This window comes from Sebastes umbrosus, chromosome 14 (genome assembly GCF_015220745.1).
Source record: "Sebastes umbrosus isolate fSebUmb1 chromosome 14, fSebUmb1.pri, whole genome shotgun sequence".
In the NCBI taxonomy this organism is placed as follows: Eukaryota; Metazoa; Chordata; class Actinopteri; order Perciformes; family Sebastidae; genus Sebastes; species Sebastes umbrosus.
The window spans coordinates 4,604,950-4,621,800 of NC_051282.1; the positions used below are offsets into that span (position 1 = coordinate 4,604,950).

At 41.6% G+C, this 16,851-nt stretch overlaps 1 protein-coding gene across 2 annotated transcripts in view; it reads right to left on the reverse strand.

Moving 5' to 3' along the window:
• Window positions 1–16,851, reverse strand: part of si:dkeyp-72e1.9 (syntaxin-binding protein 4) — an 89,601-nt gene that overhangs the window by 3,410 nt on the left and 69,340 nt on the right. For both annotated transcript variants that reach the window (XM_037792265.1, XM_037792266.1), the window contains 8 exons: window positions 16,709–16,781; window positions 11,716–11,804; window positions 7,802–7,898; window positions 7,319–7,446; window positions 7,128–7,220; window positions 5,699–5,764; window positions 5,384–5,581; window positions 1,641–1,757 (listed from right to left, as the gene is read on the reverse strand). In XM_037792265.1, the coding sequence (XP_037648193.1) occupies window positions 1,641–1,757; window positions 5,384–5,581; window positions 5,699–5,764; window positions 7,128–7,220; window positions 7,319–7,446; window positions 7,802–7,898; window positions 11,716–11,804; window positions 16,709–16,781 (861 nt within the window). The remainder of the gene's footprint in view (window positions 1–1,640; window positions 1,758–5,383; window positions 5,582–5,698; window positions 5,765–7,127; window positions 7,221–7,318; window positions 7,447–7,801; window positions 7,899–11,715; window positions 11,805–16,708; window positions 16,782–16,851) is intronic.

Genomic DNA, 16,851 nt, shown 5'->3' on the forward strand with positions numbered 1-16,851 from the left:
CGTCCAGGGCACCGGGCCTCATGTAAGACCTACTTATACGAAAAGATTGCTCCTTAAGTGGCACATATGAGGGATTTAACACAGCTTGTTGCATTCCAATTTTCTCCTACTTAGAATTTTCTCTTAAGCATGAACTTAGTGGTCGAGGCCTGTCCTGTACAGATATATACACACACACATGTACACTCCTTGACTTAAAGCTGCAGTGGGAAGAAATGGAGCGAATATGATTAAAAAAAGTTATTTTTAGAAAACGGTCACTATATCCTGACAGTAGTGCATAAGACAGGTAATCGGAAAAAAAAAATCATTTGCCTCTGTGTCCTCCGGTGCTTCTAACGGCATCTGCAAGATTTCACAGACCGGAGGAAAACAAGCAGTCAGAGCTGATCTGGAGTCTGACGTCCAGCTGCCATCTATGAGAGCCGGCTGTCAATCACTCGCGAACTCCGACCAAACGGTCAAACTAGGCAGCACTGATCAAATATGAATCAATATTATGTTACGTTAATGCCTATTTCTCGCCTCAAATCTTTTCAGAAACATCTTGTAGTGTACTGTTTAGCTGTAAAATGAGAAAGTTTGTGACCCGGCAGCCATGTTGACATCAAGTTGAGGAAATACCAAGCACCGCCCACCAGCCGGAGCACGGCCAATAGAAACGCTCTCTCTCTCTGAAATGATCTGTGATTGGTCAAAGCCTCCCGTCACAAGCTAGATTTTCTAAAGCGTGAAAACAGAGCCATGAGGAGGAGCAGAAGTCTAGTTTTCTCTCAGAACACTTGAATTACAATATGCTGAAAGGTTATTATGGAGTTTTTGCCCATTGATGCCAAAAACATACTGCCTACTGCAGCTTTAATGTTAAATTAATATTGTGTTCACCGTGTCAGTTTGATGTGCATCATTGCTGACATTTACTGTGAGGTTCGACGACTAATTGTTTTTTTTGGTTGATTTTATTGACATGATAAGGCAGCATTTCTGTAGTTGAAAGGAAAATGATCTGTCTGTCTAGCTCGTAGTGTAATGATGAATATTTAATTTCACATTCACTGACAGAGACGTGTCACCTGACAAACACCATTCACTGAGGACACAGTGAATGAGTTCACTCATGCTTAGCTTAGCAGCTCCTGCATAACAGCAGCTTTGTGAATAGCTCTAACAGCAGAGGAACACTCCTAGTGGTGAGTTAAGATCCTTTGTGTGTACGGCCCCTGGTCTTCATTTTGTTCTAAATGCTCTTTCATGAACAATTTCATGTCTCAATGTCACAATCTTCAACCGGATTGCCTGTAATACCCACATGTATGACTCACAGACTAATCCCTCCTTCCTCAAAGGAAAACAGTGGACTAATAGAGAAGGGGTCGGGGAGGTCAGACAAGTCCAGCTGTCTGTCACTGTTGCAGGGAGCTGCAGTGTGTCTCTCAGCCACTGGGGGACAGACTGGCTCCATAACAGTTTAGGGGACGGCAGATCATGGTCTTTTTGATTGGCTCAGACTGCATGAAGCATCCCAGTCTGCATCGCTTAAGAGATGTGACAGAACACATGCTGATTGTCATGGAGTCAGCTCCCATCTATTGACAGTCGAGGTAATTCATTACTTTTATCAAACTCTAGGAATCATGTACCTGTGCAAAGCCCAGCAGTTTCTTGTTGGAGATCTCCAGGTGTTTCCTGCTCAGCTCCGACTTCCTCAGCTGGCAGTCGATATTGGTCAGCCTCTTGTTCATCTCCAGCACGTCCTCCTGATGAACACACATCAACAAACACTGTAGAAGCAGCAGCTTACACTTGATCTGGAGGGACTTCAGTATACTCTGTTCACCTGACGTCCATCCTGGAAAAAATATGTATCTCAGAACGTCAACTTTTCATCAGGTCAAGACAAACCACCCCGTTTACAGCTCTGTGATGTTTTCAGATGATCCGAGGAGATTTTAAATGGTTTATTTGAAAGTTGCCGAATAAAAGTATGGCTGTGAATTAATCATTTAGAAAATTTTGACGGGTCCAAAATTAATGTTTTGTTTATCTCTGACGTTCGGTTCAAGGCAGCAACAATATGCTTTAAATTGTGTAATATAGTAATATGGTAAATACCTAAACCCTTTCCCCAAGTTTCTTTCAATGAGGTCGCAGGCTACAGTAGAATAGTACTTCTGCAAAAACTGCACTCTTCTGCATGGATGTTTGGTCGAGATGAGACTGAACATTCACTGAGTTAATTTGACATATGCAGGCATCACTTTTTGAAATTGAAATGAATCAATAAATGTGTATTTTTTTTCTTCTTTTGCAACCTCATTACTCAGGGTTCCATCCAAATGTAGCGGGCATTTGAAGTGAGTTTACAGTATCGGAAAAAGAAAATACGATTCAATGCAAGTTTTCATCCACTACTGTTGATGTGAATATCAGTTGGTTCATGAAGATAAATGCAGATGTGTGTGCAGGAGCTGCTGGCCGTCCGCGGTGAGAAAGAAAAAAGCAGTAAATGACGGGATGAGAGACAACGTAGTGTAACGTTATACAGACATAACAAGGCTGCCGAATGAGAGAGGCATCCACCGATACGTTACACGGAAACACACTGTGTTAATAATAAGCCGACCACCTCAAGGTACCGCCAGCTGTGAGCTGTGATCTGTTTTTAAAGTCATGAACCTTGGTGGAGCTCTGCGCTCTCCGAGTGCCATTCTAGTTTACTCTGTTTCCATTGTACTGTGTGACATTACGTTTTTATTGATACCCACTTTTTTTCCACTTCAGCCAGATTGGAGTTTCCACTCAGGATTTTTTATGCACAAATATTGATATAAAGCGCAAATACGCACTTCTTGTCCTCTACAGAAATGCAACTACATAACAGCAACTTTAAATCTTGCCTTTATCAAAGGCAGGTCCACAAAGACGAGCAAGGAGGGAACAAAGAGAAACAATGAAGTGGTTCTGTATTTAAACTCATCTAACCATGTGACCGTGTACTCAACAGCTGTCACATTTGTTTTGGCCCTTGGAGGAGAACGGCGAAGAGGTTTTTCAAACGCTCGCTGTCCTCGTTTCTGTTATTCTCTCATCATCTTTGTGACTGGATGCTGCTCTGCCTCCCAGCTGATTCCTGCGAGGCTGCGTGCCAGTGTACAGCCAGAGGATTTACCACCTGAGATGAAAAAGCCACAGGTAGTGAGGCAGTAAGCCTGAGAGCCAGAGGAAAATAAACATAAAGCCTTCTTTACATCAAAGCAGGCTGCTGCTGCTGCTGCTGCTGGTGAAAACAGAGGCAGAGGCTCTGTGGCTCAGTCAGTTTGATGTGTTTCACAGTGATGGTGCTGCAGGGCCTCCAGCTCGTGACAGAGGATGGCGGGAGGACAGAAGAAAGGAAAAGCTTGGCTCAATGCTTTTTAAATCCCACACGATATCATCTGCAGAGAGAGGGTTCATGTCTGCACGGGCGATTGTTGGCTCTGCGTTTGAGTCCATACTAGCTGGAGAGGCTGCAGGTGATACAGGTGCTATGAACTGTGCAGTGACTTAAAGGGTAAAGGGGGTTATTAGTTGTAGATTAAGCGGCTGTACTGTTTCACAACGTGTAACTTAGACGTCGTTGCTACGGTGACTACAGAGATACCAAGAGCTGTGATTGGTCAGCTTGTGTTTCCTCTTACAACTTTCTGATATTAGCGGAGGTCGTTGAGAGTGAAGACAACATGAAGGAAATAACACACAGCTACACTGCAAATTTACTGCTCACAACAAAGAACAAACAGGATTATTTGCTGCATTATAATAGTTTCATTCCATACAGTGTGACCACATCCTCGAGAAAAAAATCCACCAAACAAGTTAACAGGTCACTTCGTCATGTCCGTCTCGTCCTGCTTTCTCAAGCTGCTATTCCAAAAGCTACAGACGAGCCCTAATTCTGAAAATGAAAAATAAGTCCAAACAGCAGTGTCACTTCCTTTAACCTAGGACACAACTGCCAACCCACCTACTTAATTTGTATATTGAGATTTGATCAAAATGTGAATAAGAATATTTCCCAGTATCCGGTGTAAATGTAAAGGCCTGTAATCAGATGTCATGATCCAGATCCAGATGCAGGTTAATATCAGATGGAAATGGTCACTAGACCACTTAAATTCAGCAGCAGAAGACATACCCACATCTTGAGTAAAAGTAGTAATAAAAAGTCCTGTATAATTTCACCTAAATGGTAAATGGACTGTATTTATATAGCGCTTTATAACACAAGCCAACATTCACCCATTCACACACACATTCATACACTGGTGGCAGAGGCTGCCATGCAATGAGCCAACCTGCTCATCTGGAGCGAGAAACATTCACACGCACACTCACACACTGATGGCACAGCCTTCAGGAGAAATTTGGGGCTCGGTATCTACATTTTACAAGATTACATTGGACACGATCACGATAACGTTGGAATTTTTCTCTAATTTTTACTGAATTTTTACTGAAATTTACTGACATGGATTTGTTGTTTGAAATGTAGCATTGCCAGGAAAAAATGTGTCCATAGTGAGTTCACTGTGTCCCAAACACATTTCCTATCGTCGACGGGTTGCCGTTAGTCTCGAGCCCTGATGGTACCTATAGTACCTGTGGTAGAAAAACGAGTCCTGTCACGTTTTCAGAATTTTGGCATCCACTTGGTACCGAAGTATTGGTTCTCATGACATCCCTAGACCGCAGGGATCGAACCATCGACCTCCTGATTAGGGAACCACCGCTCTACCTCCTGAGCCACAGCCACCTTACTTAACATAATACTTTAAGCTACTATGAGAACTTTTATTTTGTGTTGATTTTGGTGGTTCTTGTGGACAAAAGTGGTAGTGTTTCCGAGCACTACTGTCAGATTTGACAGTCTGCCCTGTGCAGTCCTGGTTCTGGTTCTCCCGGGCCTCCCCCTGTGAGCTCAGACTGCAGGTCAAAGACGGAAGTGAAGCTGGATCTGGGTCTGAGACTGTTTCATAACCAGTTAAAGGTTCCTCACAGTAACTTTAAGTAAAAGTATCATCAGCAAAATATACTTGAAGTATGAAACATAACTAAGAAGTTTAATGCACTTATTCAGAGTGTTATATTATTATTATTGGATTATTATTATTGATGTGCTAACATGTAATCAGTATTTTAATGTTGCAGCTGGTTAATGTAAAGTCAATATCAACTATCTATATATTGTTGGGTATGTATTTTATTTCGCTTTGTGTGTTAATTCTAAATCTAGGAAGTAACTAAAAGTAAAAGTAAAAAGGACATCATTTCCTACTGAAATATACTATAAGAGTCGAAGTGGGAAATAATGTTAAACAGCACTAGTTAAATACTTGAGACTCACCTTGCTGGACTCCCCTCCTCGTGCTTGCCTCTTGCTGGTCAGCTGGTTCTTCAGGTCTCTGATCTCAGCCTCCAGCAGCTGGATGACCTCCTCGTAGTCCTGCTCGGCGCTGCTGGCCTGCCGCCCGCCCGCCTCGGCCTCCGCCACCTGCAGACGACTCTTCAGACGGGTGTTCTCCTCCACGGTCAAACCTGCTTTCTGGGAAGGACAACAGAATGTTCGTTAGGTAAACATATATTCATATGTGGCTACGCGTTGGAATTGGCGATAAGTGAGCCATGCAGCGTGTCTCTACGGTCCTGGCTCGTCTCTCACCTCTGAGGTCTTCTGCAGCTCGTCCTCCAGGCTTTTCTTGCTATGCTCCATGTCCTTCAGCATCACCTGCCAAGAGAGGCAGCAGATGAAGCCCAGGAGCTTTTATACAGCTGTAATCAGGTCAGAGGGTCCGAGCCTTCTGTGGCCCGGAGAGTAACACACAAAACAATTCCTTCTGCCCTCATTTGTGTCCTTTCATTTGGTTACAATATGACAAGTTGTTTTCCAACTGAGCTTTGGCCTGTTGGCTTAGTGCCACCTTACGCTTCTCTCCCAGAGTCTCAGTCTTTGACTTGACACACAATAAAGTTGTAATCCTTCATATTTTCATTCAATGTTGTATTTTGAAGGTAATTTAATCTGTAATTAATTTACTTCGCTACTGAGGAGTTTTCATTCATTACATCTCCAAAAATGAACTACCATTATGAAAAGAATGTGAAGAGGTAACAGTTTTGACGTTATGCCAAATACGTCAATGTATTGTGCAGATATTGACTGCCAACCAGCCCGTCCTGTCTTGTAATACCACTTGCTCCAAGAGAGGCGATAGTGAGTCACTGTAGCATCCAGTCTGTCCTCAGTCCAACATGAGAGGACCAAGAAGTGAGAGGGAAATAATACATCCGTAGTCCGTGTGTGTTTTGATAGTTTGTTTATTGGATTAAATCCAAAGTGACTCACATCCTCGCCTTGCCTTTCCCCCCCGCCGGGAGGCTGCTTCACAGAGCAGCTCGAATTCAGCCAGCGCAAACCCCAGCACCGGGGGGTCTGATCCCGGACCACCCCGACACTCCGCCGGTTCAGCAAAATTTCTGTTGCTGCCGTTTCACCGGTTAGACCCAGCGCTCCACCATGTCTGGGGTTTGTTCTAGCTGAATTCCAGTTGCTAACGTGAACTATAGGCTGACGCCACATGTGAAGATTAAAAGATAGCAGCGTTATTTTGATTGGCTCTCAGAGTTTCAGCAGTTTGGTCAAATCTTGTGTATTCTTGCCCTGCTTTTACTAGTTGGTATTTTTTAAATAACTGCTGCACCTCCTCATGGCTCTGTTTTCAGGCCTTAAAAAAATCTACTTTGACCAATCACAGGTCATTTCAGAGAGAGAGAGCGTTCCTATTGGCTGTGCTCCAACTGGTGGGCGATGCTTGGTATTTCTTCAACTTTATCTCAACATGGCTGCCGGGTCACAAACTTTCTCATTTTACAGCTAAACAGTACACTAGAAGATGTTTCTGAAAACATTTGAGGAGAGAAATAGGCATTAACGTAACAGAATATTGATTCATATTTGATCAGTGCTGTCTAGTTTGACCGTTTGGTCGGAGTTCACGAGTGATTGACTCGTGACTCTCATAGATGGCAGCTGAATGGCAGACTCCTGAATGGCTACGATGCACCAAGATTAAAAATGAAGTGTTGTTCACCTTGAGCTGCTTCATCTGGGTTTGCAGCTGCTTCACCTCTGTCTGAAACTGCTCCATCTCCTCACTGCTGTAGCTGCATTCTGATTCATATGTCTGCACACACACACGCACACACACACACACACAGGATTAGTTAGTATTGACAACATGACTATTGCTGGCTTGTGAGGGGTCGTGAGGAGGGTGCTTACGGGGGAGTGGAAGGCAGACGTGTCCATCAAACTAGCTGCTTCGTGATAGGAAAACATGAAGGGACCCGCCCCTAAACCCAGCTCCTCCAGGCTCTCCTGAAAAACGTTCCGGGTGGCCTCCACGAAGTCTGAGAGAGGACAGACAAACACAGACATAAATCCCATTGATGACACCAAATAATACATCTCTTTTTTTCCCTGCAACGTTCTAAAATAGTTTCGTCTAAACAACAAATATCATTACATAACATTTGTAAAGGAGAGTTACAGGTACGGAGCAGAAAAATGTCTGCCTGGCTACAAACGGACACAGAGCTGCTTCATGGTTACGCAATGTGACACCACACCGAGGGACACAGCTAGTAAAGGGTCATGCAGCCGTCACACGGAGCCTGTGATTTGACAGGATCTCAACACAGATATTTCACCTTGTTGTTGACACAACTGGAAGTGTGTGTGTGTGTTTTTGTGTGTGTGTTTCACCTCCGTAGGCCACGGTGCCTTGTGGGTCTGTGGTCAGATTCTGTCTCAACTTCTTCCTCTTCTCTTCTGTGACATCCAACCCGAGGAAGGACAAAGCCTGCGAGACAGAGACAGAGAGATGAACAGATAGAAATACTTTTTTATCGCGGTGCCATCGCAACATCCCATAAGAAGAAGAACTACGTGCTGTCAACTTACTGCGGCACTCTGCAGATTGTGGAGTTTATGTTATTTTAAAAATTACAAATCTTTTAACCTCTTAAGCCCTATAGGGTGCTGGAAGGTGTGGTTCGCTTAGACAGACATACCCAAAATAAATCAAGAATAGCTTCACAACTACCAGGTCTACATGCATGATCTTGGTCTCTATGGATAGGTAAGACCTCAGAGAATTCATCCCCAGTGTCAGTAACATTGTGACTGGTACTATGCCTGAGTAAATTGTGATGAACCAAAGGAAACATTTAAATTTTGATCCTCGCCTAAAATGTTTTCTAGCTCAGACAGTGGATAACACCGTTATAGCAGTGATGCCATGCACAGAGATGCCACTGAATTCATTCAGCAACTCCTCGACTACAACTGCACCAAAGCAGATATAAATAACACAAAGCACATAGATTCTACAAAGGTTTTTGTGAGCATAGGACCTGGCGGACTCTCCATTTGGCCATTTGGATACCATGTTTTCTACCTCTTGAAAGGGAATCCGGCTCTAAAATACTACTGATGTCAACTACAGCAGGCTATTTGCACACAGTGGAGCCTTTGGCCATGACATTTACCCTGTGCATCATCACATTCTACCATTGTGCACACTATAAAATCAATAAAAACAACTAAATTGTATAATTTTGACTCCAAATGGAGTAGTTTTATTATAATAATGAAATATAATCAAGTAAAACTTAGATAATAACAAATAAGATCAATAACTGTGTAAATAAGATAACAAGAAAGAATCCAAAGTCAAGTATGTACAATCAATATAAAAACGGTGAAAAATATTTTATTGTTAAAAATACAATTTCTTGTGCGTTTTATTTAGTAACTAAAATTTTGAAATCATTTTCAAACAAACATTGTTTGGACAAAATACAGTGTTGTTTTAGGCGTGTTAAGGCCTCGTCTTTTAGAAACAATGACCACCACAGCATTTTATGAAGTTTTTAAAGGCAGTGTTTTAACACAAAGCTCAGCCGGTACCGGGTTCGTCGGGTAAAAGAGGTTAAATATTCTTAAAATCTTGGTCACTAGTTATTTTTTCATCAGTGTGGAGTACGACACACTCTTGTGTGTCATGTTAGGTCAATGTATTCATGTACTTTAGCTCCTCTAACAATATCTCTGAAAAAAATCAAACCTAGACGATATGATTAGAAAAGTAGAACAGTGTGTAACTGGTTCCAACAGAATCAGATCCTATGAACCACGTGTGTGCCATACGGTGAGTAAATTGTGTTTTTAATATATTGTTGTATAGTTTTGAATGAAGCGTTTCATTTTGCAAAAAATCTGAGGTGTTCTATGTTTTGTCAAAATGAGCCCCGTTTTCACAATCGTGCTTAAGCAATCCTACAAAGCTGTAAAGAGCAAGTATTGTATTGTAGTCGGCTCAACCTTTTATTGTTCTTTTCTCCTTCTCTTCTTCTTTCATTGGCTTTTTGTCCTTTGTAACATTTGCTCACCGTTTACAGTAAATCTGAAAGCTGAATATGATCCATAATCCATCTCACGCTCTCTCTTTACCAAAGGAGCTAACAGATCAAGAGAGAATTGTGCCCGTACTCAACATCTAAACTCTCTCTGTCTCTCTAATCCCATTAATGAACTGGTAGATTAGGACCGAACGACGGCCGAGCTTTATGTACATAAACCGAATGACGGTAAGGAAAGTGTGTACAGAGGGCAGAGACAGAAAGCGAGAGGAGGAGGCAGAGGAGAACAGAACAGAGAGCATCAGCAGAGAGATATGAAGCTGGAGGACGGGGCTGAGAGGGGGAGCAGTGAGAGAATGTGCTGAGAGGGTAAAAATAATGTAGCTACAGATGAAGAGCACAAGTGTGATAAAGCCGAGCAGAGAGAGACTGCGAGACAAGAGATCAATAATTGGATGAAGAGAGAGCTCGGGGGTGAAAAAGTTCCAAGCTAGTTAATCAGAAGAAAGAGAAGAATCCTGTAAATTTGCTTCATGGCGCTTCTTTAAAACCCCAAATGAACGAGTGTAGAAACATACTGATACCGGTCACGAGGGGCTCTCTGAATGTTTTGATGAATGTGGATCAAATCTGTCCTTCACTGTCACCCCGACTGAACACCAATGCTCTCCACCACCATCATCCAGAAAACTAAATGAGGGACTAATAAAGGCGCATTACTAACACACTCTATGTTGGGCTGCGGTCGAATAGTCCTTTTTCTCTTAGGAAGGTTCTCAGTAGCAGCCTTGATGAGAGCTGTTTGAATTCTCTAAATGTTAAGGAAAGGAGCTTCAATGCTTCCTTTATTATCTCCTTTAGCATAGGAAACACCGGACCATCTTTTACCAAAGGAAAAAACAGAGAATAACATCCCACAATTCCTTGTGGCCGCAGCGTTTAAAGCGACGCACCATCCGGCCGTTCCTGATTACAAACGATATGCTTATCTTGCATATTATTTTCATTATTATTTATCTGTTCAAAATGTACGTTAAAGGGAGATTTGTCAAATATGTAATACTCTGATCAAATATGCTTGCTTTATGCAACTGTATGTAGATATTTAATACTGGGATTCAATAAACAACACAAAACAATGACAAATATTGTCCAGAAACCCTCACAGGTACTGCATTTAGCATATAAAAATATGCTCAAATCATAACATGGCAAACTGCAGCCCAACAGGCAACAACAGCTGTCAGTGTGTCAGTGTGCTGACGTAAGTTTGGAGCGTTATTTAGCCTCCTTTTTGACAAGCTAGTATGACATGGTTGGTACCAATGGATTCATTAGGTTTTTCTAGTTTCATATGATACCAGTATCTTCACTCTAGCGTTAAAACTCAGTTGCAAACTCAATCTGCGTTAATGCATTAAAGGTCCCATAGTGTAAAAATTTAGATTTTCAGGTCTTTTACATTGTAAAGCATTGCTATATAAATACTGTTAAGCGATCAAAATGCTCAATATACGAAGAAATACAAACAGCCCTTATTCAGAAATTGCGCATTTGAAACAAGCCGATTTCTGTCCATTTGTGATGTCACAGATATGCAATATTTAGACCATTACACGGTTTTAAATGTAAACATTCTAAATGTTTCCCAGTTTATTTCCTGTTGCAGTGTATGTGAATGACATCAGCTCAGAGGAAGTAAACATGGACACAAAATGTTGCCTAGCAACGCAATTCTGTTGCAATTCCGTTGAAATTCCATTGAAATGCACTAAAACGGAGCGTTTCAGACAGAGGGTAAATACAGGTATATTCAGGCAGACAGTATGAGAAAAATAATGTGTTTTTTGAACATTACAGCATGTAAACATGTTCCAGTAGAAACACAAAATACAAGTATGAACTTGAAAATGAGCATGATATGGGACCTTTAAAGAAATTAGTGACGTTAAAACAAATTTGCGTTAATGTGTTATTATTGCGTTAACTTTCACAGCCCTAATTATATTATATTATATTATATTATATTATAGGAACCCTTATCAGTCAAACCAAAATGACCTACTAATGCATGAACAACTGGTGCAAAGATAAGGTGAAGAGAGTCACAGGGAGAGACAGAAGAAGGCAAATATAAACATAAAGCGAGGAGTACACGCCCCACAGCTTGAATAAACCACTGCAAACACGCCGGGCATCACAACACCAGGAGAAATGAATTTAGCAGCGTGGCTCTAAAATAAGCACAGGACTCACCAAGTCTAACTTGTCTGACTTGAGGCGTATGTAGGGGTCTAGTGTTATCTTAGGTTTGGCCCCCGTTGGTGACCTCTGGCTGGTTGAACCTAGACAAAGGAGAAAAGAGGAGGAATAAGAAGAAGACAAATGAAAAAAAAAATGTTGATCTTGTCAAAGACAAAAGGGGAAAAACAGTGACCAGGAGTAAGGAGTTGTATGAAAAAAACATTCTGATGTCGAATATACAGCATCTATAAGAGATATCAAACCTTTAAACAGGACGAGGGGAGAGTATGTGAGGCCACGGGACACTTAGTAAACAACAGGAGGAGAAATATCATTGGATAATCTGCAATATCAGAGTGGATGGGCAGATATTCTCTGTGGATTTGGTGGAAGTGGGTGGTTGTGGTGATAGGGGAGGTGTGTGTGTGTGTGTGAGTGTGTGTGTTTGGGTGGGTGGGGGGGATGACAAGCAGATGATTAAAAAGAGTGGAGTGGAGGAAAGGTGGATGATTATATAGATGAGAGAGGGGAGGGCAGACAGCCAATGCCTAATATTAATTTGATGAGTTGGTCTGTCCCAGATTTGTGTGGCAATGAGAACCTTTCCTCTGAGTGTCTGTGTCTGTCACACACACCCTGTTGCTAGGGGTATGAACTCACTCCCCTCCTCCTCCTCGTCCTCCTCGTCCCACCCAAAGGATTTACACCACCCGCCCACCCCAGACTGGTGCTGATGATTGACAGATCTGTTGCTGTGACCTGGTTAGATGCCACTCCCCCTTCTAGGATATAAAAAGATACAGAAATTAGCCAGGTTTCCAATTGAAGAAGAGGTGTCACAGCCATCTGCTATAAGTATGGTATTTCTTCATGAATTAACCATCACGGTGGTGGGTTATCTTTATCATTTAGTACACGGCCTATAAGATTTTGAGTTTGTGAAATGACATCACGGTCTGAAATTAACTTGTTTCACTGCCTGGCATAGTGTCTGCCACTAGGAATTTTTTTCTGCCACTTTTGAAATCTATGTGCGACATGAAGGAATAACATTTTAGATCTGATGTCATTCAATGTTCGATATTTTTTACTTTGTTATTGTCATCTATAGTGGTTATTTGCATAAAAACACACAATTCAAATTATGATTATTTAAATATTTGCTTTGATTAAAACAAAATCTTGGTAATCTGCTTAGAGCTAGTGTTAGGAACTTAAACAGGTTGCATTATCAGGGAAAAAATAGGGTGCGTCCCTTCAGGTTTAGTAGCGTTACGATGGTCACGGAGGCATGAGATGCCAAGGAATCGGACAACTTTGGTTCTCTATTCCCATCTCTAGCGTTTTCCCTATCTGCCAAAGTGGCGGGTGTCCTGATGATTTCACCCACCACTGCCAACAATTTACCCGCATTTGGCGGGTGGTGGGTACTAATTTCAGACCGTGTCAGACATAATTCCAAAGCACGTGGTTGTACGCCTGTATCCTGTGTAAACTTGTCGATAAAACTCTTCATGAGAAATCCAAGTTTATAAATGTGTACAAAAGATTTATGGTTGTAGAACACATCTGGGAATGTCAAAATATCACTATAGCAACGGTGAGGTTCCACAAAGACAGAGAAGAAGTGATTGTGACAGTTAAAGAGTATTCATCTCGATCCTGCTTTAGGGTGTAAAAACATGGCAAAAAAGGTGTGTGTGCATCTGTGTATATGTGCAACTTCAGTATCACACAGTGCGGGAACTCAGATGCTCACAAAAGCAGTTCTTTTTTTTCTCAGAGTCTTGGTCTGACCACACTATTGATAACGTATATTTTGTAAACACATTGCATACACATTAACACATTAACAAAATGTCTTTTCGCTTTTGTACATTTGAAATATACAATATATAATGGCGTTTTTCATTTGGACTCCATGGGTTTACAGAGGGTGGTATACAAACACAGGCACTGAAACTATTTCTGAACATTAATTCACAAACTTAAATAGTATCGACCATCAAGGTTCAAAGTTCATTCTTGACTTCTGAAGCAGCCAAATTTTCGCTTTACAAATTACAGACCTGTCAGATTTGCACAGATTACCTCAGCAGTCATGACTAAATATAGGACTGTAGGACCCCAGGTGATGGCGGTTGCGTGCAAACAGGGTTTTATACATATCGACACAGCTACGTTTATCTCCCTAACAGGATTGAACTCCTTTGATGACCTGGGCCCACGCTGTGCTTTAGAACAGGTCGGACACTGTATGAGAGGTCAGCTGACTCAAGGAGGTGACCACCTTCACCTCTCTTTCTCTCTATAAATATAAAGATATCCAGCCTGTATCTGCTCACCTCATCACAAACTGCTGGCTAGCAACTGGCTTAACCAATAAGAGCCTGGAGGGGAGCTAAGTGGTCACAGCGTCTACAGGAAATAACCTTGACTGGGGTAATCCAGGCCAATAGGATTGGGCCAGGCTGTCAGGTGGCTTTGAGCTGGGACCCACCGGCGACCCTCAGCATAAGAGAGGACAAACACTTTCTCTTTAACTAACAACAGACTGTTTTCAGCCTTTAGGTTCTTCAGCAAAACAATCTCAGGTGTGCTGGTTGAAACCCAGTGAAACACACCTGTAACACCTGTAACTGTTATGTAAGGGATGATGTACAGCGAGCCGGTCATTGTTGTAAAAGAATCCCCGACAGGGCGATGCTGCACTGACCCAAGCGCGAAGCGGAGGAGTCTCTCATCGGCCTGAAGGGGATTCTTTCACAACAATGACCCGCTAGCTGTACATTATCCCGCTTATTACACGGGTACTTACTGAAGAAATCAATATTTTGACGCAAAAAACGGCCCGCCAGAGTCCGACATCAGAGCTGCGCCCATAGCAACAGTCTGCTATACATAGCAACGCCATGATTGACCAATCAGAATCGAGTATTCAACACAGCCGTGTAATAATGTTTCTTACCACACAGGTTGTCTACTAGAAATCCCTGACCTGAATTAACACTATAAGGCACTTTAATCAGATGCATTTGTTATGCTGATTGATTGATTGATTGATTTACTGTAACCATCCTACAGTGCGTCACATGGTGCCAAGCCTGTTTTTGGGTCAACAAAACACCAGACAGCAACAACATTAACAATCACGACTTACAGATCCACAAATTCAAAGAAAAACTAGATACTTATACACTAGAGCTGTCAATAGATTAAAACAGTTAATCATGATTAATAACAAATTAATTGCACATTTTTAAATCAGTTCAAAATGTACCTTAAAGGGAGATTTGTCAAGTATTTAATACTCTTATCAACATGGGAGTGGGCTGCTTTATGCAAATGTATGTCTATATTTTAGGGCTGTCAAAGTTAACGCGATAATAACGCGTTAACGCAAATTCGTTTTAACGTCACTAATTTCTTAAATGCATTAACGCAACATGCGATTTTTAAGGTTGTAGCAGGCTCAGTTTTAAAGCTGGAGTGAAGATACTGGTATCATATGAAACTAGAAAAACTTAAAGAATCCATCGGTACCAGCCATGTCATACTAGCTTGTTACAAAGGAGGCTAAATAACATCATAACATGGCAAACTGCAGCCCAACAGGCAACAACAGCTGTCAGTGTGTCAGTGTGCTGACTTGACTATGACTTGCCCCAAAACTGCATGTGATTATCATAAAGTGGGCATGTCTGTAAAGGGGAGACTCGTGGGTACCCATAGAACCCATTTTCATTCACCGATCTTGAGGTCAGAGGTCAAGCTAACATGACAGAGTTGGTACCAATGGATTCCTTAGGTTCTCTTGTTTCAGTTGACACCATCTTCACTCTAGCTTTAACACTGAGCCCGCTACAGCCTCTTAAAGACAGAATAGAGAGACTGGAATGTTCCATTATGAAGGATACACAATACTGTGTTATGCCTTTTCTACCATACTTTGCCAAAAACAGTAAATCTCCTTATTCACCTCAATATCTGGAGACAACCAAAACAAATCAGGATTCTGAATTGTTAACATATAATAGCAGTACAATAAAAAAAAAAATTCTGAATTAAATTAATTTTCATGATCACAACTTTGGCTTCTTACCGATACCCTCCTTCATTTGCTCCTTATAAAGCTGGAATACAGTTTGACTCTGTATGTATTACACTATGAGAAGTTTCTGAAAATAAGATTCAAGTCAGAAAGAGAAAATCCCTCCATGAGTAATGTTGCTATACGCCAGATAAAGATCATTCTGGTCAGCCCTTCTTCCTTTTGCAGTTGACAATACAGATTCATATCCTCAATATTTCACATCTCTGCTTGACAGGACATGGCCCCAACCCATGTTAACTTCAACAGCCCGCTTTTAACTGTTTTTAACTGTATTTATATGCTGATACTGTATCAGCATGGACTCATGACTAAACACAATACCAAAACACCTGCTATACATACATGACAAGTACATGAGAGCATGTTAAAAGAGTCTGATTAATCATCATCCATTATGAGCTGCATAGGTTTGAGGTAGAGAGGGTTTTAATTTGTATGTTGGAACAGCAGCTGGTCTGCTGATACACTGAGGATCAGAGGAAGGATGAAACAATAACAAACTATACCCACTATTATCAAGATGCAACTTTTTCATGATCCCTCACATTCCCCGTGTACTCGGAGGTCCCCTACTGTGCTGTGGTTTCTATTAAATCCCATCCTCTCCTCTCCACTTAATCCCCAATCTCTGTGAGGGAGCAAATGTTCCCCCGTTTTTTGTTTTTTCATTCTGGGATCAGCTGGGTTTATCTGATATGTGTCTGATTTCAGGGACAAATCACTGAGAATCTCAACTCTGACTTGGTAGGTGTTTTATTAGTCCTTTAAAAGTTATTACATGACATAGGTAGCTGCTTTGTTAAACTATATTATAAGTGAACGGGATGACAGTGAGAAGGGTGGACGATGATGATGAAGGGAATGAGACGGGTGTATATCGAGGTGTTTTACCTGAAATATGAATATCTGGTGGGCAGATGTCAGGAGAAGGTGAGGACACTGGTGCGGGCTCCTCTGTACAGATCTACAAAGAAAAATTGACGACACACAAAAGCTGATTATAAGAACACTGCCCGGTCGTCAGGTTTTCCAAA